Genomic DNA, 23,057 nt, shown 5'->3' with positions numbered 1-23,057 from the left:
TGCCATCCCAGAAGTCTCCGGGAAGCGGCCGCGCTGCGCGGGCGACTCGTTGGTGCGGGGAAGATGGCGGCGCCCGAGCCGGAGCGTTAGGGCGCGTGCAGGCCCCCGCCCGCTCGTCTGGGCGCACCGGCCAGTTCGGTGGGCGCTGGGCTGGGGCTCGGGCGGCCTGCCGGCCTCCGGACGGCACCTGGTGCCACGGGGAGCGCGCAGCGGGAAAAGCGGCGACTCGCGGGCCCGGGGCGGGGCCTGTGGGGTCAGAGGGCGGGCCTGGAGAGCAAGGGGAGCTGGGTACGCGGCCTGAGCGCTCTGGGTGGGGTCTGTGGGGGTGGGTCGAGGAGGAACCTCGGGGTGAAACCTGAGGCGCCCCGAGGGTCCGGGGGACCTGGAGCAGGGGGAGTCGGGGCGGGGCCTGGAACGCGAACGGGGGCGGGGCCTGACGTACCTCCCTGGGGAGGGGCCTGGGCGTTGTGCTGGGGTTGGGGCTTGAGAACTACGGGGGGGCTTGGGGACCGGAACTGGGGGCCAGGAACTAGGTATTAGGTGAGGGGTCCCTGGGATGGAGCCTGGGGGGTCTCACAGGGCGAATTGGAGGCAGCGCCTGGAGGACCAGCCGTATGGGGGCAGGGCCTTGGGATTGTTGGGGAGATCCTGAGGTGGAAACGGGAGTTTAGGCTGGGACCGGGGACACGGGGCAAACTGGGAGTGGAGTCTGGAAAGCAGATACAGTAGGGGTAGGGGCCCGGGAGGCTTAGGGGCAGAGCTTAAAGACTGTGGAAGGGACCTTGTGGTCGGGTCTTGAAGAAGCGTGGCACCCGGGGTCGGTGATTGAGAAAAATGGGTTGATGGTACTTTTCGGCCTCCCTGAGCTTTGGTAACGGTGAAAGGGAATAGCCTTAATCGATGCCGGGCACATAGCGCCGAGGAAAGGCCAGTGTTTCCGCTATCACTGTTACCTTCGGAAGTCCCGCACCAAGCTTCTGCCTGCCCCCGCCCTGCCTCCCTGCCGCCCTGCCTCTGCCAAAGGCAGCCCCACTGGTGCTCTTGGGTATCCGTGGGCTCCTCTTTAAGGACGGACCTTGGGTTGTGCCTCTTCTCACCGCTTCCTCTGCCCCATCGTTGTTCACCTAGACCACTTGTCTCCCAGCCTCGCCCTCCAGACAGCCAGAGGGGTCTGCTGAAACAGAAACAGGTCTCAGCCCTTCTGGGTGAACCCCCCAGGCCCTGCACGATCTGCCTCCTCCCCTCCCCACCCTCACTTTACTCCTCTCCTACACTCACTCTGTTCAGCTACACAGCCTGACCACTCCTTCAGCACCCCAGGCTCGGTCCAGCCTCTGGGCCTTTAGCACTGGCAGTTCCCTCCGCCTGGAATGCTCTTCCTCCAGGCTGCACACCTCTATCCCTCGCACCTACACTGCGGAGGCCTCCTTGGCCATGAGTGTGTAAAATGCAGCTCCCCCGCCACACACGAGGGCAGGGATTGAGTCCACTTGTTTCCCTTTGGCGACCCAGCGCCCAGCACTGTACTCGGGGTCCTGCACACCCTGCCTGAACGTCCATGACAAGCCAGCCTTCCCTCCTTCAGGAACTGGTGGTCGCCCTCCGTGTGTGAGCTTGGCGGGTGGGCACAATGGACCTGGCTTATGTCTGCGAGTGGGAGAAATGGCCCAAGAGCACCCACTGCCCGTCGGTGCCCCTGGCCTGCGCCTGGTCCTGCCGCAACCTCATCGCCTTCACCACAGACCTCCGCAGCGACGACCAGGGTGCGCCCCTCGCCCGGCCCCCATCCCATGTCATCAGGCCCCAGCTCCTACAGGTTTCCAGCATCTCCTCATCGGTGGCAGGGGTGATGAGGGGTGAAGGGCCGAGTGTGCTCTCCCATGCCTGGAGCCAGGGGACCCTTGGGTCACCCCTGCAGAATGTGACGGGGTGATGGGTGGGTGGTTCCCTACAGCTTGGCCTGAGGCTCATGCCTGAGTTTTCCAGGCTTTTGAAAGCCTTTGAGGTGCACCAGGCCTGCGCTTGTTAGAGGAAATTGGAAAAACAGAGAAGTTTAGGATGAGGAAAACGAACCAGAGGTTCCCTCCCACGGAGAGATGCCCAACATTAGTGTTTCGGGTTTTCTCGTCCTTTCAATCACAGGTGTAGGCACACAGGTGGCAGAGTCTTGGGCCTGCTCAGGGAGGAGACCCAGCCTGTTCCTGGAAAGCCCTGGGCCGTGGGCGTGTCAGCAGCAGCTCCGCACTCACTGGAGCTGGGGCTTTGCTGGGCTTCTCCCTCGTCACCCCTGGGGTCACTGCCGGCTGTGCTGTGGTTGCCCTGTTGACCACCCAATCCCTCGCAGACCTGACCCGCATGATCCACATCCTGGACACGGAGCACCCCTGGGACGTGCACTCCATCAACTCTGAGCACAGTGAAGCCATCACCTGCCTCGAGTGGGACCAGTCAGGTGAGGGTGGGGCTGGGGGTCCGGCGGGGCCGAGGGAGGGGGCAGTGCTCATCCTTGATCTCCAATCCCTGGGCTGTCTGCTCTATTTCCTGGTCAGTCCCCAGGGTCCAGAGCTGGGACTCAAACCATTGACCTGTGTCTTTGCGGCCCCCGCACTTCCCACTCCCCATGTCCAGAGTCCTTTCCAGAATATACCTGTGCCACTCCCCTGCTCCACCTCCCCAGAGCCTTGATGTGCCTAGCGGTGGGCTTTGTGACGCAGGCTCACGGCTCCTGTCGGCCGATGCTGACGGGCAGATCAAGTGCTGGAGCATGGCAGACCACCTGGCCAACAGCTGGGAGAGCCACGTGGGCAGCCTGGTGGAGGGGGACCCCATCGTGGCCTTGTCCTGGCTGCACAACGGTGTGAAGCTGGCCCTGCACGTGGAAAAGGTGGGTGTCCCCCCTGCGTGAGTGGGGGTGGTGGACGGGGGCCCTCACCCTTCCTGCCTACCTGCCAGCCTCCGGGCTGGCTCCTCCCCGCATTGCCAGCACCTTGGTCTCTCCAGCCGGGGCCCAGTCACGGTGGCCACCAGGCCGTGAACACCTGTTTCCAGCTGGCCATCCATTTAACTAGTGGCTGCTGTTCTCGGAATCCAGCCCACCCTTTGATTTAGTAATATCCCAGAATTCTTCCCTGGACCCCGATTCAGCCCAGCGTCTCTACTGAGAGTGGGTGCCACCCAGGTCAGGGACCCTGCATCCATGTCCTAACCTCACACCTCCACACGTCACTTTCCTGGGGGTCACGTGGTGCTGATGGTCGTCACTGTCAGGGTTCACTGCGAAGCCGCCGTCTGGCGCAGGGTGAGGGCCCAGGGCCGCCACAGGTGTTCAGACGGCTCCTCAGCTGAGCGGCCTCCAGAACAAGGAGGCCCTCCTGGATTGATGCCATGGAAAGTGACTTTTTCTCCTGTCCCTTCCCCACATCTGCCTGCCCTGAGCTCAGCTAGGCCTGGGGGCTCTTACTGTCCATGCATGGGAGCAGAGCCTGGGTGCCAGCCGCCTGCCCCAGGATAGGCCCCTGCAGCCCTCCTTTTGTGTGTTTTCTTTTTCTTCCTTTGTTTCTTTCTTTCTTTCTTTTTTTTTTTTTTTTAACAAATTTTGTTGAGATATGGTTCACATACCGAGTAACTCACTTATCTAAAGTACACAATTCAGTGGGTTTTCAGTATCTTCACAGACTAGTGCAACCGTCACCACAGGCAGTTTCAGACCATTTTCATCACCTCGAAGAAAGCTGTGTCCCCATTAGCCTCACCCCCCACCCGCTCCAGCCCCTGACCACCGGGAACCCATTCTCTGTACCCGTGGACTGGCCTGTTCTGGACGTTTCACGTCCATGGAGTCGCACACTGTGTCCTTCTGTGCCTGCTTCTCTCTCTGACCGTCGTGTTCTGAGGGTCTGTCCATGTGGGAGCGGGTGTCAGTGCTTGACTCCTTGTTACCAAATACATTTGTCTTTAAATTATAAAAGACGTATGTGCTGGTTTAAAACGCTCAGACATGGGACTTTTGAAGCCTGTGGCATTGAGGTCAGGCATTTGGCTCCCGTCTCCCAGGTAGGCACTCTCACCGCTTGTCTGGCTGCCTGGCCTTCTGGATCCTTCCCCCGTGGGAAGTGTCTTTTTCAAACGTCTGCTCTGCAGTGAAGTCGTGCACTACATGCGCTCCTTCATTGTAGTAGGGACCTTTCTCTGCATCACCACCCATGAGCTCCCGCCTTTTTGTGTCTTTTATCAACTCAAGTGACAGATCTGATGGTCCTTGAGCAGAATTCTGGCCGCTGAGAAGAAGCCTTTTAAAGCCCCAGCAGCTCAGGCCCCGCCCACCCTCTCCGGGTTCTAGAGAAATCCCACTGCGGGCATCTTGGGGTTGCTGCCCGTGTCTCTCCCTGGGGGTCATCAGGGCCCTGGCTTCTTTCTCTCTGACGGGGGGTCAGAGAGGCCCACATCACAGGACGCTCGTGTGGTCAAGTGGCTGAGGCCAAACCTGGACTCAGGTTCATGGTCTCCTGGCTTCTGCCACATGGTTCTTCTGTGTTCCCAAGAGTGCGGCTTCCAGAAGAGGGTCCTCGGTCTCCCAAGGCCGATCCCTGAAGGCTGAGCGGGTGCCTGGGGAAGGGGCCACACCAGGCTGACCCTCCCTCTGCCCGCAGTCAGGCGCCTCCAGCTTCGGGGAGAAGTTCTCCCGCGTCAAGTTCTCACCGTCCCTCACGCTGTTTGGGGGCAAGCCCATGGAGGGCTGGATTGCGGTGACGGTCAGCGGCCTGGTCACCGTGTCCCTGCTCAAGCCCAGCGGCCAGGTGCTGACCTCGACGGAGAGCCTGTGCCGGCTGCGTGGGCGCGCGGCCCTGGCCGACATCGCCTTCACGGGCGGCGGCAACATCGTGGTGGCCACGGCGGATGGCAGCAGCGCGTCCCCCGTACAGTTCTACAAGGTGTGCGTGAGCGTGGTCAGCGAGAAGTGCCGCATCGACACCGAGATCCTGCCCTCCCTCTTCATGCGCTGCACCACCGACCTCAACCGCAGGGACCGCCTGCCCGCCATCACCCACCTCAAGTTCCTGGCGCGGGACATGTCGGAGCAGGTGAGCCCCCTGCTGTGGCTCAGCTCCTGGCCCCATGGCCGGACCTCCAAGGGACTAAACCAGGTGTGGGCGGGGCTGGTCCCCCAGAGGCTCCAGGGAGAAGTGGCTCCTGCCTCTTCCAGCTTCTAGAGGCGCCGCATCCCTGGCCCCCGGCCCCCCCAATCCTCACCGCCAGCAGCGCAGCATCCCCTGTCTCTCTCTGACTCTGACCCTCCCGCCTACCTCTGATGATGACCCTGTGAGGACACAGGGCCCCCTGGGAATCCAGGGTCACCCCCATCCCAGGGGCCTTAACTCAATCCCACCTTCAGGGTCCCCTCTGCCCTGTGAGGTGACGTGTCCTCAGGTCCCAGGACCAGGGCAGGAACCAGGTTAGACGGGGTCTCATTGTAACCTCGTAGTGATACGCCCCCACCTTCAGGAAGCCCTGATGTGTTCCCCTGGTCCCCTTTGCTTTCTGCCAGGGGCACCAGCGGGTGACTGCCCTCCCCAGGCGAGGTGCTGTCGGGGGTGGGCAGGTGTGGACTTGGGGTGGGCAGACCTGGGTTTGAGTCCACAACGGCCATGAGGTTGGTGCTGGCATGGGCCCTGTGTAGGAGCCGGAGGCCCAGAGAGGCCAGGGGGCCAAGTCCAGGCCCGCTTCCCAAGCCGCTGCCAACCCCCAGGTGCTCCTGTGCGCGTCCAGCCAGACGAGCAGCGTGGTGGAGTGCTGGTCCCTGCGCAAGGAGGGGCTCCCCGTGAACAACATCTTCCAGCAGCTCTCGCCTGCCGGTGAGCCTCCCTTTCCGCCTGGCCTTGCGTCCCGCTGTCCTGGCACTGGGCGTGGTGAGGGTGTCCCAGCGCAGGGACCCTGGGCAGGCCAGTTACACAGGCCCCTGAGTCCCAGGACCCTCTGAAACCCCGATTAGAGTGAGCGTGGGGGTGAATGGAGTTGGCCGAGAACACGCCCTCCAGCTCCCCTCGCCTCCCCTCCCCACACCACTTGGAGCCCCAAGCCCCTCACCAAGGCCGTCCCCTCTCCTGACACCTGGCGAGGCGCGGAAGCCAGAAAAGCCAGCTTCCCAGAAGCTGGGGTGACCCCGTGGCCCAGGTCTCCGGCCACCTCTGCCCTGTACACAGGGTGTTTTCCTGCAGACAGAAGCTTTGGCTCTTTGCTGATCAGCACTGATGGGCCCTGGAGTAGCTGTGGAACTGGGTCAAGAGGCCTCTCACAGCCCTGCTCACCCACAGGGGTTACATAAGCTGCCTATTGTGGCTGGGGAGAAATTAAGTGCCCAGAGGGTCACGCTGCCTTTCCTGAGTGACCCTGCGGGCGGGTCGGGCAACATGGGGCCTCGGCCCTTCCCAGGTCTTCCTCCTTCCTCCAGGCAGCTCAGGGCCCTGTCTTCCCAACTTCTTGCCCCCCACGCCCATGGCCGGGCTTGTCCTGCACCTTGTCTCCCACCCCCGCCATCCCCAGCCCTGGGACCTAGTCACAGGTGGGACCACATCTCAAGCAGAAGGACCTCCCCTTGCTGGGTAGAGTCTTGTCCTTACGCATGTGTCGGGATGCTGGAGGTGGTCTCTGAGCTCACACGCCCAACCCCACCCCACCCCTCAGTCCAGCCTCACAGGCCTTTTGGGCTCTCAGGCCTGCCCCTTCCAGTCTCCCCTCCCCTGTCTGGTAGCCTGTCCTCCCTGAGTGTCCACCTCAGGCCCTTCTGGAGGGTGGCCACCCCTAGGCAGACCTCAGGCCCCCGTTCTACCAACCATGCTCCACACCATGGTCGAGTCAGTGGCCTGGCGTGGGTGGACAGGTGGGTTCAGGTCCAGCTCTGCCTCAGCCTCCAACTGACACGCTCCTCTGTGGACCTAGCAGGGCCCGAGCTGTCACGGCGGGTGTGAATCACTGTATGCTGCTGCCCGGGTTGTCACTCTCACAGCGCTGTTTGGTGTCGCTGCATCAGGTGCTATAGTCCACGCTGGTCTCAGGCCGAGTCGCCCCTCTCTGGGCCTCAGTCTCCCTGGGGGATGACTTTTGCCAAGAGTCCCCTTATGTGGGCTGTTCAGGGCCGAGCGCTCAGGACAGATGGGCCGAGAGGAGCTGTGTCTCAGCCAGCTTTGCCGTGTAACACACCAGCCTCGAACTCTGGCTCAGAACCACAGTCCGGAAGGTGCTGGGCTAGGCTGCCTCTGCCGCTCAGTCCTGGTTCCAGGTCTGCCGTCAGCCCCGGGGCAGCCGGGGCAGCTAACCATCGGCTGGGCGCCTGTTCACCTAGCCCAGCCTCACCTAGGTGTGTGAGCAGTACTGAGCCTTAGCTGGCATCATGCCTACCGGGCCCATGGGCCGAGTTCAGATTGACGGGAACCAGCCCACCTCTGGTTGAGGGGCTTCCTCATCACTCTGGGGCTGGGGGGCGCAGGGGGTCCATCTTGGCCCCTGGTCCGTCCAGCTGAGGCCTCCTGGGGAAAGTTGGGGTTCCACCCAGGACCTCTCAGACCATAGGGACAGAGAACCCAGCGCCAGCCGGCCGAGATGCGAGGGGAATTTTGGGGTTTTGTGGCGGTGAGGTCTGGGTTGGGGTCACTCCCTAGCACGTTGGCTCCTTCAAGGGAACATGGTGGTGCCGCCCCACCGGGCATCATGCGCTCGGGGCCCCGGGAAGGGCAGGGCGCTGGGGCAGATCATCCTCTTTGTCTTCACTTTGTTGCTGTCTGTCCCCTCAACCCCGTCCCCACCCCTGCTTTCAGTTGGCGACAAACAGCCCATGATTCTCAAATGGCGGATCCTGTCAGCCACCAACGACCTGGACCGTGTGTCTGCCGTGGCGCTGCCCAAACTGCCCATCTCGCTCACCAACACTGACCTGAAGGTGGCCAGCGACACCCAGTTCTACCCCGGCCTCGGTACAGCTGTCTCCCGAGCTCCCTGGGGGAGGTGGGCTCCGAGCTGAGTCTCAGGGTTGTGGGAGCCTGCCTCCTAGCCTCATGTCCACGAGGATGTGGGCGCTGCTTTCGGGGTTGTGTGGGCTCGGAGGGCTGGGAGGCTGGCCAACGAGCTTTGCTCTTTAACATGGAGAGAGCTGTTGGGAATCAGTAGGGGAGAAGCTGGGAACTTGCGGCAACCTGTCCATAGGCGGCATCATCCCCTTACCTCGCCCCCGCTCTGCAGTACTGCGATGTGGGTCCTGGGCACAGCCCCCAGGGGCACACAGCCACACCGCAGCCCCCAACCTCACTGACCTCCGCTGCCCCCAGGCCCTTTGTGTGCTCTGGCCCTAGGCCCTTGCGTCTGCTGTGTGTCCTACCCACTTGTCCCCCTGGACATCAGTGTTGGCTCGCATCGGCCAAAGCTCAGGGCCAGCTGCGGGGGGTGGGCAGGGGGGGAGACCCCGCAACAAGCGGCTCCAGCGATTTGGGGGCTGTTAGCAAGGGAGAGGGGAGGGCGGCTGCCAAATACCCGGGTGGGGCGGGCTTAGTGGCCCAGGCTCGGCACCCCCGGCGCAGCCTCTGCCTGACGCCGCGTGTGCCCCCCAGGGCTGGCCCTGGCCTTCCACGACGGCAGCGTCCACATCGTGCACCGGCTCTCGCTGCAGACCATGGCCGTCTTCTACAGCTCTGCGGCCCCACGCTCCGTGGACGAGCCGGCCATCAAACGCCCTCGGACCACAGGCCCTGCCATCCACTTCAAGGCCATGCAGCTCTCCTGGACCTCCCTGGCCCTCGTGGGCATCGACAGCCACGGCCGGGTATGCGCTGTCCTGAAGCGTCTTAGGCCCCTGCTGCGTGGGGGCTGAGGTTGGCCGTGCCCTCTGGGGGGGGGTCTGGGCGGGGTCTCTGTCACAGGGTGGGGTGTGCGGCTCACAGCCAGCGCTTCAGAAGTGGGACCCCCGAGGACGGTTGCTCTGCAGGGTAAGGGGTCCTGGGATTAACACCCCTAACACCACCCCAACTGTGAGGAGTAAGTGCTTGTTCCCAGAGGAACCTGCCCACGGCCTGGCCGGGACACGCAGGCAGCCCTCACACTCACACTCTTGCTTACACACACGCAGACAGGTGTTTCCACTCTCCCACGTTCACAGCCCACGTGTTCACACACGGCACGGATTCACAGACACATGCATGCGTTCGCACACTCACACTCATGTGCATGCACCCCCATCCCCCCAGAGGCAGTGGGCTCCTGGGTCGCTGTCGGGTGTGCCCTGTGATTTCTGTTCTGGCTCTGCCCGCATCTGCTCCGGCCTGTCCTCGGCATCTCTGGGTGGTGGGTTCGGATTCTCCGGAGCACTGGGTCTGTGTCTTCAGGGACCGCACGACCCCTGCCGGTCCTGTCACTGCACACATGCTCTGCTGGGTGGGAGGCCTCCCAAGTCCCTCCGGGGAAGTGCCACCGCCACAGAAACCAAGGACTCGTGACCTCATTTCACACCGTGTGGCCCGCCGGTGTCTCTGCAGCCCTCGGGTCCGACAGGACAGGACTGCAGGCCTGGACCTGGGGTGGTGCAGCCTTCCTGCCTCTCGCCACCCCGCCCCTCATGGCCCACCCTCTCCTGGCAGCTGAGCATGTTACGCATCTCGCCGTCCATGGGCCACTCGCTGGACGTGGGGCTGGCCCTCCGGCACCTGCTCTTCCTGCTGGAGTACTGCATGGTGACCGGCTATGACTGGTGGGACATCCTTCTGCACGTGCAGCCTGGCATGGTGCAGAGCCTGGTGGAGAAGCTGCACGAGGAGTACACGCGCCAGAAGGCCGAGCTGCAGCAGGTGTGCGCGCCTCCCTCCTCCGGTGACCTGCAGGCCTCCCCTCCCTGCCTGGTTGCCGGGTGCTGCCTCAGCCACCAGCGCTCGGCTGCGGGCTTGACCCCACCTGACTCTGGGTGGCCCTGGAGGCCCTTGCCCCTAAGGTAAGAGCGTAGACCATAGCTCTAAAGGTGGGAGAGGCAGAGAAGGATCCGAGGCCCGCTGGTGCACCTGTAACTCACGGAGCCTCCCAGCTGAGGATGGCAGCTGTGCCGCTCAGCACTTTTCAGAACCCGAAGTGGTCCTGTGTGCCACCAGTGACCAACCAGGAGACAGACGGGAGAGAAAGGCCCTGCCCCCAGTGCCAGCCTGACAGGTTACGTGGACTGCTGTGAGGCCCCGGGCAGTGGCGTGGGACGGGGCTGGGCTGGGCTCGGAGCCCATAATGCCAGAAGGCTAAAATCCCTGGCTTATCGGGCTGAACTGCTTGCGAGCATTTTATATTTTAAGTCCATCAGTTACCCCTGAGACGTCAGGGCTGGGTCATCCTCTGGGGGCCGTCCCCGAACAGTGGGGCATCCCTGGCCCCACCCACTTCATGCCGGGAGCCCCAGTTGTGGCCCTGTGGCCCTGGGGCAGGCCTGGTCCTAGATTGAGACCCTGCTGTCCTGTGAGGAAGGTCTCTTTATCTGCCCACACATGCCCCCCACCCCCCAGGTCCTCTCCACCCGGATCCTGGCCATGAAGGCCTCGCTCTGCAAGCTGTCGCCCTGCACAGTGACCCGTGTATGCGATTACCATGCGAAGCTCTTCCTCATTGCCATCAGCTCCACACTCAAGTCGCTGCTGCGTCCACACGTCCTCAACACACCGGATAAGAGCCCGGGAGACCGGTTGACCGAGATCTGCGCCAAGATCACGGACGTTGGTGGGTCCTGCCCGCCCCGCCCTCATGGGCTGCCGTGGTGATGGAGTGCTGTAGCGTCCATGCCACAGTGGAGGACCCTCCCAAACCACTGAGGAGGGCCCCTTGGGCATCTCATGCGTGCCAAGGGCGGGGACTCTCGCGGCAGGCAGCAACAGGGGAACAGATGACCCAGCCTAGGGGTTGGTGTCCACAGAGGTGCTGCCCATGCAGAGGGAGGCCTGGGGGCCGGCGGGAGCTGCAGGGTGCCCGGTACAGGGAGTCCGAGGGGCGGGCAGGGAGTTCTGAAGGCCAGCAGTGGACACTTGGAGCTCCTCCAGCCAGCCCTTCCCTCCAGGGTCCTGGACTCAGCCTTGCTGACCCCTCATTTGCTTGTTCACAACGTCGGGGTCGGCTTTCCGGGGCTCAGCTCATAGTGGGTGCTCACGATGAACATGTGAGGTCCTGACTTTCTGTCCCCGGCTAGACATTGACAAGGTCATGATCAACCTCAAGACGGAAGAGTTTGTCCTGGACATGAACACACTGCAGGCACTGCAGCAGCTCCTGCAGTGGGTGGGCGACTTCGTGCTCTACCTGCTGGCTAGTCTGCCCAATCAGGTGTGCCTGCTGCGGCTCGGACGCCCCACCTCCCCGGCCCCGCCCCCCGGAGCCCCACCCGCCGCTCCCGCCCCTCCCGAAGCCCCACCTCCTCCGGCCCCGCCTCCCCCGAAACACCCACCCCTCAGGACCTGAGTTCCAAGGACTCCGCGCACACTGAAGTGCACAACCAGGGCACCTCTCCCCGTAGGGCTCCCCACTGCGGCCAGGCCACAGCTTCCTGCGGGACGGCACCTCGCTGGGCATGCTGCGTGAGCTGATGGTCGTCATCCGCATCTGGGGCCTGCTGAAGCCCAGCTGCCTGCCTGTGTACACGGCCACCTCAGACACCCAGGACAGCATGTCCCTGCTCTTCCGCCTGCTCACCAAGCTCTGGATCTGCTGTAAGACACACGGCCTTCTGCTCTCATTCCTCCATCGAAATACAAGCCCTGACTGAGTCCCTCCACCAGAATATAAGCTCCCACAGGTCAAATTGTTGTCTTGGCCTCCACTGTTTCCCCAGCACAGGTCCAGGCACAGTGTGAGTGCTCATGAAACTCAGCCATTCTTAACGCACATGTGTCTTGGGTCACCAGGTGTGTGTTTCTGGAGCCAGACTCTGTTGCTGTCGCATCTCTGATGCCAGAAAGGGCACCCAGTGCTCGCTGCGTATTTTTTTGTCTTTTTTCAGTTTCGTTTTGTTTTGTTTTGGGGGGAGGTAATTAGGTTTTATGTAATTACTTATTTATTCTGATGGAGGTGCCAGGGGTTGAACCCAGGACCTCGTGCATGCTAAGCAGGCGCTCTACCACTGAGCTATAGCCTCCCCTACTTCGCTGCGTATTTTTTAAATGAGTAAGTGGGTCCCCATTTTACAGAGGAGAAGGCTGAGGCCAAAGGGGGAAGGAGCCTTCCAGGGCCACCCAGGAAATCAGGGAAGGGCTGGGGCCTGCACTTGGTGTTTTGTGAGCTGAGGAGGCCAGGGTGCCTCCTGGGTGGGCAGTGCTCCCGGCAGGGCTGTGGAGAGTGACACGCCCGTGGTCCCCTCCCTGCAGGCCGTGACGAGGGCCCAACGAGCGAGCCGGACGAGGCGCTCGTTGATGAGTGCTGCCTGCTGCCCAGCCAGCTGCTCATCCCCACCCTGGACTGGCTGCCAGTCAGCGACGGCCTGGTCAGCCGCCTGCAGCCCAAGCAGCCCCTGCGTCTGCACTTCGGCAAGACTCCTGCTCTGCCTGGCAGCGCGACCACCTTGCAGCTGGACGGCCTCATCAGGTGCGTACCCGTTTCTGCCTCCGGCCCTTGGCACGGCCCTTCCTTCTGGCAGAGTCTTCCCAAAACCAGCCTGATCTCCTTCACACCTCTGTCTCAGGGCCTTTGCACGTGCTGTGCCGTCTGCATCCTTCCAGCCTGACCTAAATGCTGTTCCGGAGAATTCCGCTACCTCCGAGTCCCTCTCCCCTGCCTGTCACTTCCCTCATCCAGTTACCTCAGCCTACACTGACTTACGCCCTCGTCTCTCTGGGTGTTGTCATCCTTCCTCTGGTCTGTCCCCACATATACGCAGGAGCCATGTGGCTGACCTTGGCTGCTCAGGCTCCAACCCCTCCAGAGTTCAAGCTGATACCCCAAGCCCTCCACCAGAAATTACACTGCAGCACAGACTGCCTGGCAGGGCCCAAGGCCCCGGGGAGGCAGAACAGTCCCTAGGCAGGACCTTCCAAGGTTTTAGAGGAACCTTTCTTTGGAATGTGTGGGTCCTGGACAGGCCATGCCACGCCTGCCAAGTTAACCCTTTACTGCCCAGCCATGCTGTGGGGTGGGTGTTTGTCCCCTTTTTATAGGCAAGTAAACTGAACCTGAGGGCTGCAGTCAGGAAGCCGGCCACGATCCCAGGACCCTGCAGACTGCCTCCTGTTTACAGTGCTCAAGCGATGAATTCCCCAGGCAGTGTCACTAGGGGCGGGGCCTTAGCACCTTGCAGCCCCTGCTCCTGGAAGCCGCTCTGGGCCTTGTTCCACGAGACCTCCACATTTTCTTTCTTGTCTCGTGGTGGGAGGAATGGCCTGAGGAATCACACGCTGTGGTTTGCGTCTGGGCTTTAGGAAAACCTTACAAGAAGAGGTGGCTGGTCACTCAAGGGGTTTCACACTCTTTCAGAGGTTTTCAAACGTTCCGCACCGGTAAAACAAGCGGGCCCGCCCCAGCCCCGCGTTCCCTCTGACGGGGCTCGGCCCAGGTTCTCAGCTGTTGTGGGGGTGCGGGCCCTCCAGTGGGGGCGTCTGTGTGTGGGAGCCCCACTGGTGGACGTCCCCCCCTCCTTCCCCAAGTGTGCACGTCACGCCCGCTTTGCTTCTAGGCTGCGGATCTGCACTGGCGGGCGGGTGCACGTGGTGTGGGTGCATGCACATGGGTGCAGCAGCCCCTCACGCGCTGCTGTCCCTGCCAGGGCGCCGGGCCACCCCAAGACGGACCACCTGCGGAGGCTGCACCTGGGCGCCCATCCCACGGAGGAGTGCAAGGCGTGCACCAGGTGAGCGCCCGCCGGCCCCGCCCTCTGTGCTGCCTCTGGCCGCTTGGGGCCTCGGGTTCCAAGTGGAACCTGCGAGCAGGGGTCTCCGGCAGCCTCCCCGAGTGTCCTGTCCCAGGGCGCTGATTGTGAGTGCTTCGTCCGAGCCTGCCCCGGTGGCGCTCCCAGTCACCTGACCAGGACAGAAATGAAGGAGTGACCGCAGCAGTGCTGCGCTTCTCAGACACTGCCTGTGTTGCTGCAGACCACCCCGGGTCGCACCACTAGGGGCTGGCTGAGACCCCCGGCCCTCCTCCACCACTCAGGAAGGTGGGGATCGATGTCTGAGCTGGGACGGAAGGACGCAGAGGAGTCCGCTCGTCATAGGCTGGGGGCGTGCAGGGAACGGCGTTCCTGGGCCAGCAGAGCATGGGCAAAAAAGGCCCTGCGCAGGTGGGGGCCCAGCCCCGCCCAGCACCCCACCGCCGGCTCTGCCTGCAGGTGTGGCTGCGTCACCATGCTCAAGTCACCCAACAAGACGACGGCTGTCAAACAGTGGGAGCAGCGCTGGATCAAGAACTGCCTGTGTGGGGGGCTGTGGCGGCGAGTGCCCCTCAGCTGTCCCTGAGCGCACCCGGCCCTGTAAGTGGAGGCTCCAGACGGCCTTTAATTATTAGTTGGATGACTTCCTTTTTATTTTCATTTTATTGAAGTGTAGTTGATTTACAGCGTTGTCTCTGGTGCACAGCAAAGTGAGTCAGCTCTGCATATACTTTTTCAGGTTCTCTTTTGTTATAGTTTATTACAAGTTAATGAGTCTAGTTCCCTGTGCTGTACAGTGGGTCCTTGTTTATCTATTTTATATGCAGTCGTTTGTATCTGCTAACCCCAGACTCCTAATTTGCCTCTCCCCACTCTTTTCCCCTTTGGTAACCCTAAGTTTGCCTTCTCTGTCTGTGAGTCCGTTTCTCTGTTTTGTCAATAAGTTTATTTGTGTCGTATTTCAGATTCTGTATGTGAGTGATACCCTGTGATTCTTGTCTTTCTCCGTGTGACTTCACTTATTGTGACGATCTCCAGGTCCATCCACGTTGCTGCAAATGGTAGTATTTCATTCCTTATGGCTGAGTAGTATTCCACTGTGTATGCAGACCACATTTTCTTTACCCAGTCATCTGTCGTCGGTGGACATTTAGGCTGCTTCCATGCCTTGGCTGCTGTAAATAGTGCTGCTGTGGACCTCGGGGTGCAGGTGTCGTTTCGCGTTAGAGTGCTCTCCAGTTGTACACCCAGGAGTGGGACTGCTGGGCCACATGGTGCATCTGCTTTTAGTTTTCTAAGGAATCTCCATACTGTTTTCCTTAGTGGCTGCACCAAACTGCATTCCCGCCAGCAGTGTCAGAGGGTTCCCCTTTCTCCACACCCTCTCCAGTACTTATTATTTGTGGACTTTTTGATGATGGCTTTTCTGACAGGTGTGACTTGACACCTCACCGTGGTTCTGATTTGCGTTTCTCTGATAATTAGCAATACTGAGCATCTTTTCATGTGCTTATTGGCTGGCTGGCTGGCTGTCTCTGGAGAAATGTCTGTCTAGGTTTTCTGCCCATCTTTTGATGAGATTGTTTGTTTTTTTGTTTTTCAGTTGTACGAGCTGCTTGTATATTTTGGAAATTAATGCCTTGTCAGTGGCATCATTTGCAAATATTTTCTCCCATTTGTAGATTGTCTCTTTATGGTTTATGGTTTCCTTTGCAAAATGTAAGTGGATTCCTGATGGATTTCAAGGAAGGCCATACTGTCCCCTTGCCGGAGACAGAGCAGCTGTGTACTCCAGACCTTCATCGGGTGCGTTAGACAGCGCCACCTTGAACTATGCTTCTGGGGCCTTGTCAGCCGCAGCCAGCACCCCGGTGCCCGACAGGGCAGGAGAGGACACGGCCTGAAGCGTCGAGTTGGCGCCCGCAGCCCCAGGCGCTGCTCTTTCCCCCCCGCGGGCCTGGCGGTGAGCCCCGGGAGGAGGGCCCGGCCGCGTGGCCACCCTGCCAGCTGGTGACTGAGACCGCCCCGGGCAGAGCCAGGGCCCGTGTGCCGCGTCTGGGACCTCTGAGTGCCACGGGTCCAGGATGGCCCAGGCCTCTGCCCTTTGGAACTTTTCACCTGCACCCATCAGGCCGCCTGCCCCGGTTCACTCACCTGTGCCTGTTGATAGATACCAAGCCCTCGTGTCCAGAGGTCTGTGAGTGGGGCGGGCCCAGGAAAGCCCCCACAGGCCGTCTCGTCGGTGTCCCGGGCACGGCCCCTCCCCAAGCCTCGTCCAGTTCCTGCTCCCTTCCCTGGCTGTGTGGTTCTGCCCCTCGTGTGTTGCTGTCTTGCTGTGCCAGCGTTATTGAGCACTAGTGTACGCCAGGCACAGGGTCCCCGTGGGGAGCAGTAGGCTAGATGTGGCTGGGGGTGCTCCCTGCCCCCAGTTTCTGCTGATATGAGCACCTCTGTCTCTTGTCCCCCCTACCTGGCCCCGCCCCCGGGTTCTGGGAGCTCAGGCCTCATTCCCCAGGGGCCCTGTGTCTGCCAGCAGCCACTTTCAGAATCTGTCTGGCTCCCCGTGGCCTCCAGGCACAGTGGCTGCCTGTTAAGTGGTAATTGGTTCTCTTGTTTTCCTTCTGGAGATCAGAGGGAGGGTAGGCCAAGTGGCGGGAGGTCAACTCACGCTGCTATGTCAGGCTTTCCAGGGGTGGCCAAGCTCCGGGAGCCCCATTATCTGGGCTGGGGGCCTGTCTCCCTTCCACCTGCGGCAGCCACCGCACCAGAGGGAGGGTGACAGCATCCAGGGCCAGCACAGCCTGCGGCCGAGGTTGCGTCTGCTGGGAGGGGGTGGTAAGCCCGGGTCCGGCACCTGGATGTGCGCTCGCTGCCCGGAGGAGGGAGGTGTCTGTAAACCATTTGCTCTAACTGGAGGTGCAGGAGGAGGGCCTCTCCTCCGGGACCTTCCCACCCAAACCGCGCCCACACTGTCGGGTGGGGGCCATAAAAGGCTGTCCTTACTGGTTCCTGCACATTTTTTCTCGGCCTCTTATGATCAGTTATGTCTCCCATACCTCATTTGACCATATGTTTTTAAGCAATTTGCCATTCTTAAGTCATTCTAAAGTCTTTAAACTAGTTAATTGTCTTAGAAAAATGAGTCTGTTTTCTTGCACTTACATGTCACTGGCCTAGCATTGAATTGTGGGGGTTTTACAACCTGGCCACTGTCCTCGGACGGCTCTGTGGAGGGCGGGCCCATGGCCCCTCCCCTTGGGTCTGGGGGCTCGTGCCTGTTCCCACCTGCCCTGCGCAGTGGGAGTGGCGCCGTGTGGCCCTGAGGCTGGAGGGGACCGGCCTGGCTCCTGGGCCCTCATCTGGGCCCCGGGGCCGCAAGGAAGCCCATGCGACGTGGGGAGGTGCGTGTGGGCGCTCAGTACACCTCACCCCACGCCTCCGGACACCTCCAGGCCCCGAGGCTCCAGTCACCTAGATGGTGGAGCCGGGACGAGCCCCCGTGCCCGTAGGACCCCCAACCCTTGTAAGCTGCGCTCAGTGGACAGTGAATATGGAGAGGCAGGGGTTCAGCATTGCCAAGTCTGGGGCGGTTTGTTACGCGGCAGCAGATAACCAGAACATTTCGGGACTGCTGTGACAAGCCCAGTGGGCTTCAGCGTGCCGGGCTGTCCAGAATCGTTGGCTCATCCGGGGCCATGGGGTGCTGCCTGCTGTGGGTCCTTCTGGAATGTCCTTCCTGGTTGAGAGGGGGTTGTGGTCCCACCTCTTAGGGCAGCAGCAGCACATGGTATCAGGGCGCGAAAGGGCGGTTCAGTCCGCATGTCCCCATGCCCCTCCTTACAGATCAGGGAGCTGAGGCCGCCGTTCTCCAGAAGAGAAGTGGGAAGCAGCCCTGGACTCCCTCTGGCCAGTGGGGCACAGCCACGTGGCCCTCCCTGCGCTCCCTGTCCGTCCTGCCCTCCCCCGTGGCTTGGGGCGTCCCCTCACCGCCTCCCCCACAAGTGTCCAGGGGGTGTTGCTAGAAGCGGCCTGCAGGGTCACAAGGCTCTCAGATGGCTCTGTCACGCCTGGGTTTCCATTGTGACTGCAGAGCACCCCCCATAGGGTAGAAGGTATTAAGCCTAGGTCTCCTGCCTGGAAACACACAGACCCCTCCCCAGGCTGCATCTCCCACTCCATCTGGTCCTGCTCTGACCCTCCAGGCCCGGAGAGTCTGGGCCCCCAGCTCACCGACGGGGACAGTCTGCTTTCATCTGTACCCCCAGTGGTGTTGCCAAATAACACGCAGGATGCAGTTCAATTTGAATTTCAGGTGGACGATGCATACTGTCTTAGCATAAATCTGTCCCAAATATTACATGGGATATACTTATGTTACACACAGTATTTGCTGTTTTTCTGAAATTCCCATTTAACTGGATGTCCTGTATTTTTATTTGCTAAATCCAGTAATCCTCCTGCACCCCACCCACCACCACCAAACTGGATCATTTCAAAGGCACTCCGTGGCGTCATGTTTCATTCAGGAAATACCTGTTGGATGAATGAGTCTGTCGTGGCTGAATGACCCGCAGCTGTGTTTCCCTCTCCCCTCTTTTTCAAATGTGTACAACTTAAATTATGAAATTTGCAGCTAGGCTGAGGAAAGACTCAGACTTGTCATCAGAATGACTAGATGAGTGCCGTCCTGTCCAGTGGAGTATTTGGCTAAGGTCCTATGAGCAGGGCTGGGTCTTAGCTGTGTCTCCAGTACTCAGCCCAGGGCCAGGTACACAGTGGGCGTTTGACAAGTGTTTACATATGAATGAATGGCTCCCAGTTGAACCCTCCGTACAGGAAAATGAAACCTGGCCACAGGTTCCGATTCTAGTCCCTGGTGGGGCACAGGGCTTCACCTCTCAGACCCTCTGTCTTTTTCAACCAAAGGGACTCCCTTAGTGGACCAGGCTTAACACCTGGGGCCTACTAGGTGCTGGGCTTCAGTGGCCCCTCATCCAAGTGGGAGAAGGGCCCTCTGTCACCTCCCAGAAGTGTGAAGTGAGACCCGGGAGGGCAGTGAGTCACCTGGACCCCCCAGTCAGTGTGGCTGCTCTGGGACTCCTTCCCGCTTTCCTCAGCCAGTGAACCTGGCAGCACCTTGGGGTGCCTATGAGCACAGGCGCCATAGCTCCGGGTTCAATTGCAGGCTTTGCTCAGGGGCGTCTGTGTGACCTCAGGAGAGTCACACGGTCTCTCTGAGCCTGCTTCCCGATTTGGGACTTGGGTCATAAGAACACAACTTCTCTGTGTACCTCAATCTCAGCCTAGAGCGGGATCTTGCACACGGAAGGCCTTCACGTTCTGCTTGGGGAGCAGAGGGAAAGCTGGACGTTCCCCGGACCCAGTGGACACCCACTCCCAGGGGGGCACCTCCCTGGGTTCGGGGCTCCTCCAATTTCCAGGGAAGAGTAAGAGCGCCACCGTGTGGCAGAGGTGTGAAGCAACTCCTGGCAGCTCCAGCCAGGCTTGAAAGGCGTCAGTTCCCTGGACTTTTGCCTCCGAAGGTCCCTCCGCCGGACACGCCGTCTCAGCCTTTCGGTCACCTCACCTCCTGGCACTGCATTACCAGGGCAAACGCTTTTGTTTGCTGATTGCGGCCACCCCCTTGGCTCGCCTCCGTCTTCTCGCGCGCGCAGCGCGCAGTCAATACAGACAGGCTGGATGCAGGAAGGGTTGACTTTATTGCTCGGCCCCACCCCCGCGACCGCCGCCCCGCAGGCCCTCCTTAGGCGGCTGCTCCCTCAGCCATCACGCCGTCGATCCAGGCTGCATAGCTAGCCAAACGCGTGTAGATGCCGGGCTTCTTGCGGTTGCCGCAGACTCGGGAGCCTGAGGTGACCACACCTTCGGCCACGCCCCCGCACACCAGCGGGCCTCCCGAGTCGCCCTGCGTGGGGTGGGGTGGGGTCGTGAGGTCTGGTGCAGGCCCGGCCGCAGGCGTCCGGCCCGCCCTCCCGTGTCGGGTGAGCTCCACCGGCGCCCGCTGCATTCCCGCTTGTCCCTCTGGCCGCAACCTGCTCCCAGCTGGAGCTGCCAGGAGTTGCTTCAGTCTCCCAGGGCCTTGCTCACTGCTGCGGGCTCTACCCACTAAGGCCCCGTCTCCCCGAATTTTGGCTCCGCCCCTCTCTGTCCCGGACCTGTCCCAGGCTCAGCCATCCGCCTCCTCCTCCGACCCTGCCCCCACTCCCCGCCCTCTCCAAGCCCAGGCCCCGCCTCGTACATACCCTCTTCCAGATCCCACCTCTCCTCCCAGCCCTATCTTGACGTCGGGCCAGACACGCTCACCCAGCCTGTCCCGTGATTGACCCTCCCATCTGGGGCCCCGACACCTGTCTCGGGCCACGCCCACTCCTGGATCCATCCTGGTCAGTGCAAACTCCGCCCACGCGCTAAGCCCCGCCTCCCGCCCTGCCTTTCTGTCGTCCCCGCCCATCCGCGGGCCAGCCCCTTCTGTGTCCCATCCCTTCGCCTGGCCACACGCTCCATCACCCCCCTCCCCCGCTCGGCCCCGCCCCGCCGCACACCTTGCAGGTGTCCCGGCGGTTGCTCTCCGCGCACATCATGCGCTGGGTGATGGTGCCGTCATGGTACGTGCGCAGGTTGCAGGTGGCGCGGTCCATCACCGGCAGGAGCAAGTGCTGCAGGCGGTCGGGCCGGCGGCCCGTGTAGCTGACCACGCCCCAGCCGGCCACATCGCAGAGTGTGCCGGCCGCCACGTCTCGGTCCTCGCGCTGCCAGGGCAGGGGCTGCACGGCGGGGCCCAGCACGGCCTTCTCAGAGAGCTGGGGGACGGGGCGGAAGCCGGCATTAGGGTGGGGCGGGGGCGGGGGCGGGGGCCCGAGTGCAGGAGTGGGGACTGCGGAGAGACTTAGCAGACCTGCAGCAAGAGGAGGTCGTGGTCGATGGTGTCAGGTCGGCTGTCCGGGTGGGGCACTGCGCGGAGCACGTCGTACAGGCGCTTGGTGGGCTCCGGCTGCGACAGGGAGTGCGCGCCCAGGAGCACCTGCAGCTTCCCGTCGGCCCTGGGAGTGCGGTGGGCCCGCATCAGAGCCACGTCCTGGCCCCACCAAAAGCCCCTTCGGGAACTTTGCCCCAGGCCACTCACACGTCCTCCAGGCAGTGCGCGGCGCTCAGCACCCACTGCTGGGCGGCGAGGAAGCCTCCGCACACGTGCTTGCCGTTCACCTGCACCGAGGCCATGTAGGGCCGCGCGTGGGACTTGGCCTCTCTGCCGCCCAGGATCCGGCCTTGGGGCTGTGCTGCTGGAGGCAGGCAGGTCTGCGTGAGGCCTCCAGGGGTGATGGCAGCCCAGCCCTCAGATTCCCCCTATACCCCCGGGCAGCTCCAGCACCCCTCAGAACTGAAATGCCAGCCTTGGAATCCTCCCAGAGTTGCAAACTCCAGGGGCCCAGGGAGGAATGCCCAAGAAGACAGGTGGCAGTGAGGGACAGAGTCTGGGGCAAATTCCATACCTACACGTCCGGCCTAACGGCTCCAACTGAAACATAAGAAAAACGGGACTGACCAAACTCACAGCCCCACCAGACAGCTGCCCCTTGGGCTGCAGGTTTTCCACTGTAGAGTTAGTCTCACTGTGCGCAAAAAGCTAGGGTCAAAATTTTGAGAATTCCTTGGTTTTCAGAGCCTTGTGTTCACGTGGACACCGCCACCTCTCTGCCTACTCAGTGGGGCTGGAGGACAGTTGTGTTCGATGGAAGGGGTCCCTCTGGCTGACTGCCCTGCAGGCCAGTGGCCCCCACAGCTGTCACACCAGGCCCAGGTCCACTCACCGCATACAGCCACTCCCAGGAGGATCAGAGCCGCCAGGTGCAGCGAGCGGCCCGCCATGGTGCTGCCGGGGCCTCGACACTGACCCAGGCGGGATGCTGGGGCTGCTTTTATGAGGCTGGAAGAGGGCGGGCACTCCCACAGGCCCTGTCTGCCAAGTGGGCAGAGACCCAGCTGGGCAAAGAGGAGCCTCCTGTCCATCCCCCCTGGGGTGGGGTGGGGGGTATCTCCCGCTGGAATTTTGTACCAAGAGTAGACAGGCTGCTGGGCGTGCCGGCTGCCTCTGAGCCTGGCCCAGGCCCAGCCCAGGTGTGGAGAGCAGACCCTCAGGATGGGCAGCAGGCAGAGCAGAGGGATGGAACTGCCCCCCAGCCCAGTAACCCCAGAGTGCCCTTCCAGCCCCAGAGTTTCGCAACAGCAGCTGGAGACCACAGTTTGTAAACAACTCATTTCCTCATTTTCTGCCCCTCCCTTCTTTCTCTTCCTCTGGACACTTGGAGAAGAGGTCAGGTGGGGGCGGGGGAAGGTCTGCTGTGGCTCTGGGACTTGATACCCCAACAAGTAGAATATTGGAAAGGTAGCGTGTAGGGCAGCTGGAAAACCTGTTGGATACAAGTGATGGAAAAATCTAGTCGAACTGAGTGGAGGAGCCTTCAACAAGGACATTTAAATGGAAAGTTCCCGGTCTACCTTCAGGTGTAGCTTGTTCCAGGCACCTGAACAATGTTAGGTCTGTGCCTCTGGTTCCCCCCTTTCCTCTTTGATGGCTTTTTCCTCACCAGGCGCCCTCACTGTGACCTCAGGAGCCCCTCCGCAAATTCCCCATCCCTCTAGGCAACATCTCAAGGCTGTCTCTGATTGGCCGAGCTTGGATCTCATGCTCCTAAACACTCATTGTGGGCAGGAGCTGATAGGTTCCAATGAGCGGAACCTGGGTCACGTGGCCTCTGTAAGTTGGGGGTGGTGGGTCAGCATCTCCTGAACCTACTAAGAGAGGTGCTTCCTGCAACCAGAAGTGGGAGGGGACCTCGAACATACCCAGTGGGGACAGTGTGCAGTATTTTTACTTTTACTTCTTTTTCTTTCACAGTGGACTATTTCATTTGTACAGAGAAAAATAGGAAACAACGTCACAAATGTGACTGGTCAGATCCTAACATGCTTCCTGGCTAAAATCAGAAACTCTGACCAAAAGCCCATTGGGATGTGGAGTCCAGATTATGTAAGAGTATTGGAAATTGCAACAAAGTTTGGAAATGACCCAACAAGACAGGACGGTTCAATAAATAACCCTGCTTGTCCCCGGATGCTTTGTTGACGCGGAAAGACGGACAGGGTGTAGTATTAAGTGGAAAAAGCAATTGCAGGGCAG

At 61.2% G+C, this 23,057-nt stretch overlaps 2 protein-coding genes across 12 annotated transcripts; one reads left to right on the top strand and one right to left on the bottom strand.

The window, feature by feature from the left end:
* The first annotated feature begins 26 nt into the window (after nt 1-26).
* MED16 (mediator complex subunit 16) lies at nt 27-22,986 on the top strand. 10 transcript variants are annotated; one of them, XR_004132038.2, is made up of 17 exons: nt 27-288; nt 1,586-1,816; nt 2,345-2,452; nt 2,715-2,884; nt 4,650-5,081; nt 5,747-5,852; nt 7,812-7,967; nt 8,598-8,809; nt 9,621-9,827; nt 10,521-10,731; nt 11,195-11,328; nt 11,519-11,711; nt 12,366-12,582; nt 13,757-13,840; nt 14,318-14,458; nt 14,824-14,919; nt 15,541-15,643. XR_004132038.2 is itself a non-coding variant. In XM_031438060.2 (16 exons), the coding sequence occupies exons 2-15, from the start codon at nt 1,663-1,665 to the stop codon at nt 14,442-14,444; spliced, it is 2,511 nt and encodes an 836-aa protein (XP_031293920.2). In that variant the 5' UTR covers nt 27-288; nt 1,586-1,662; the 3' UTR covers nt 14,445-14,458; nt 22,776-22,986. The 10 variants fall into 10 exon arrangements, 9 of the variants coding, with proteins under 9 accessions (XP_031293920.2, XP_064335684.1, XP_064335681.1 ...); XM_031438060.2 differs by lacking the exons at nt 14,824-14,919; nt 15,541-15,643 and adding an exon at nt 22,776-22,986; XM_064479614.1 differs by lacking the exon at nt 14,824-14,919 and having other exon boundaries at nt 27-138; nt 1,586-1,763; nt 15,541-15,681.
* Nucleotides 19,560-22,021, bottom strand: CFD (complement factor D). 2 transcript variants are annotated; one of them, XM_031438150.2, is made up of 5 exons: nt 21,688-22,021; nt 21,003-21,159; nt 20,775-20,919; nt 20,422-20,679; nt 19,560-19,784 (listed from the first exon to the last, which is right to left on the bottom strand). In XM_031438150.2, the coding sequence occupies exons 1-5, from the start codon at nt 21,884-21,886 to the stop codon at nt 19,623-19,625; spliced, it is 921 nt and encodes a 306-aa protein (XP_031294010.2). In that variant the 5' UTR covers nt 21,887-22,021; the 3' UTR covers nt 19,560-19,622. The 2 variants fall into 2 exon arrangements, with proteins under 2 accessions (XP_031294010.2, XP_031294011.2); XM_031438151.2 differs by having other exon boundaries at nt 21,003-21,156; nt 21,688-22,018.
* Nucleotides 22,987-23,057: the final 71 nt, after the last annotated feature.

Source organism: Camelus dromedarius, chromosome 27 (assembly GCF_036321535.1).
Source record: "Camelus dromedarius isolate mCamDro1 chromosome 27, mCamDro1.pat, whole genome shotgun sequence".
NCBI classification, from domain to species: Eukaryota; Metazoa; Chordata; class Mammalia; order Artiodactyla; family Camelidae; genus Camelus; species Camelus dromedarius.
The sequence above is the reverse complement of the archived record's forward strand: the minus strand, read 5'-3'. Positions and strand labels throughout refer to the sequence as shown.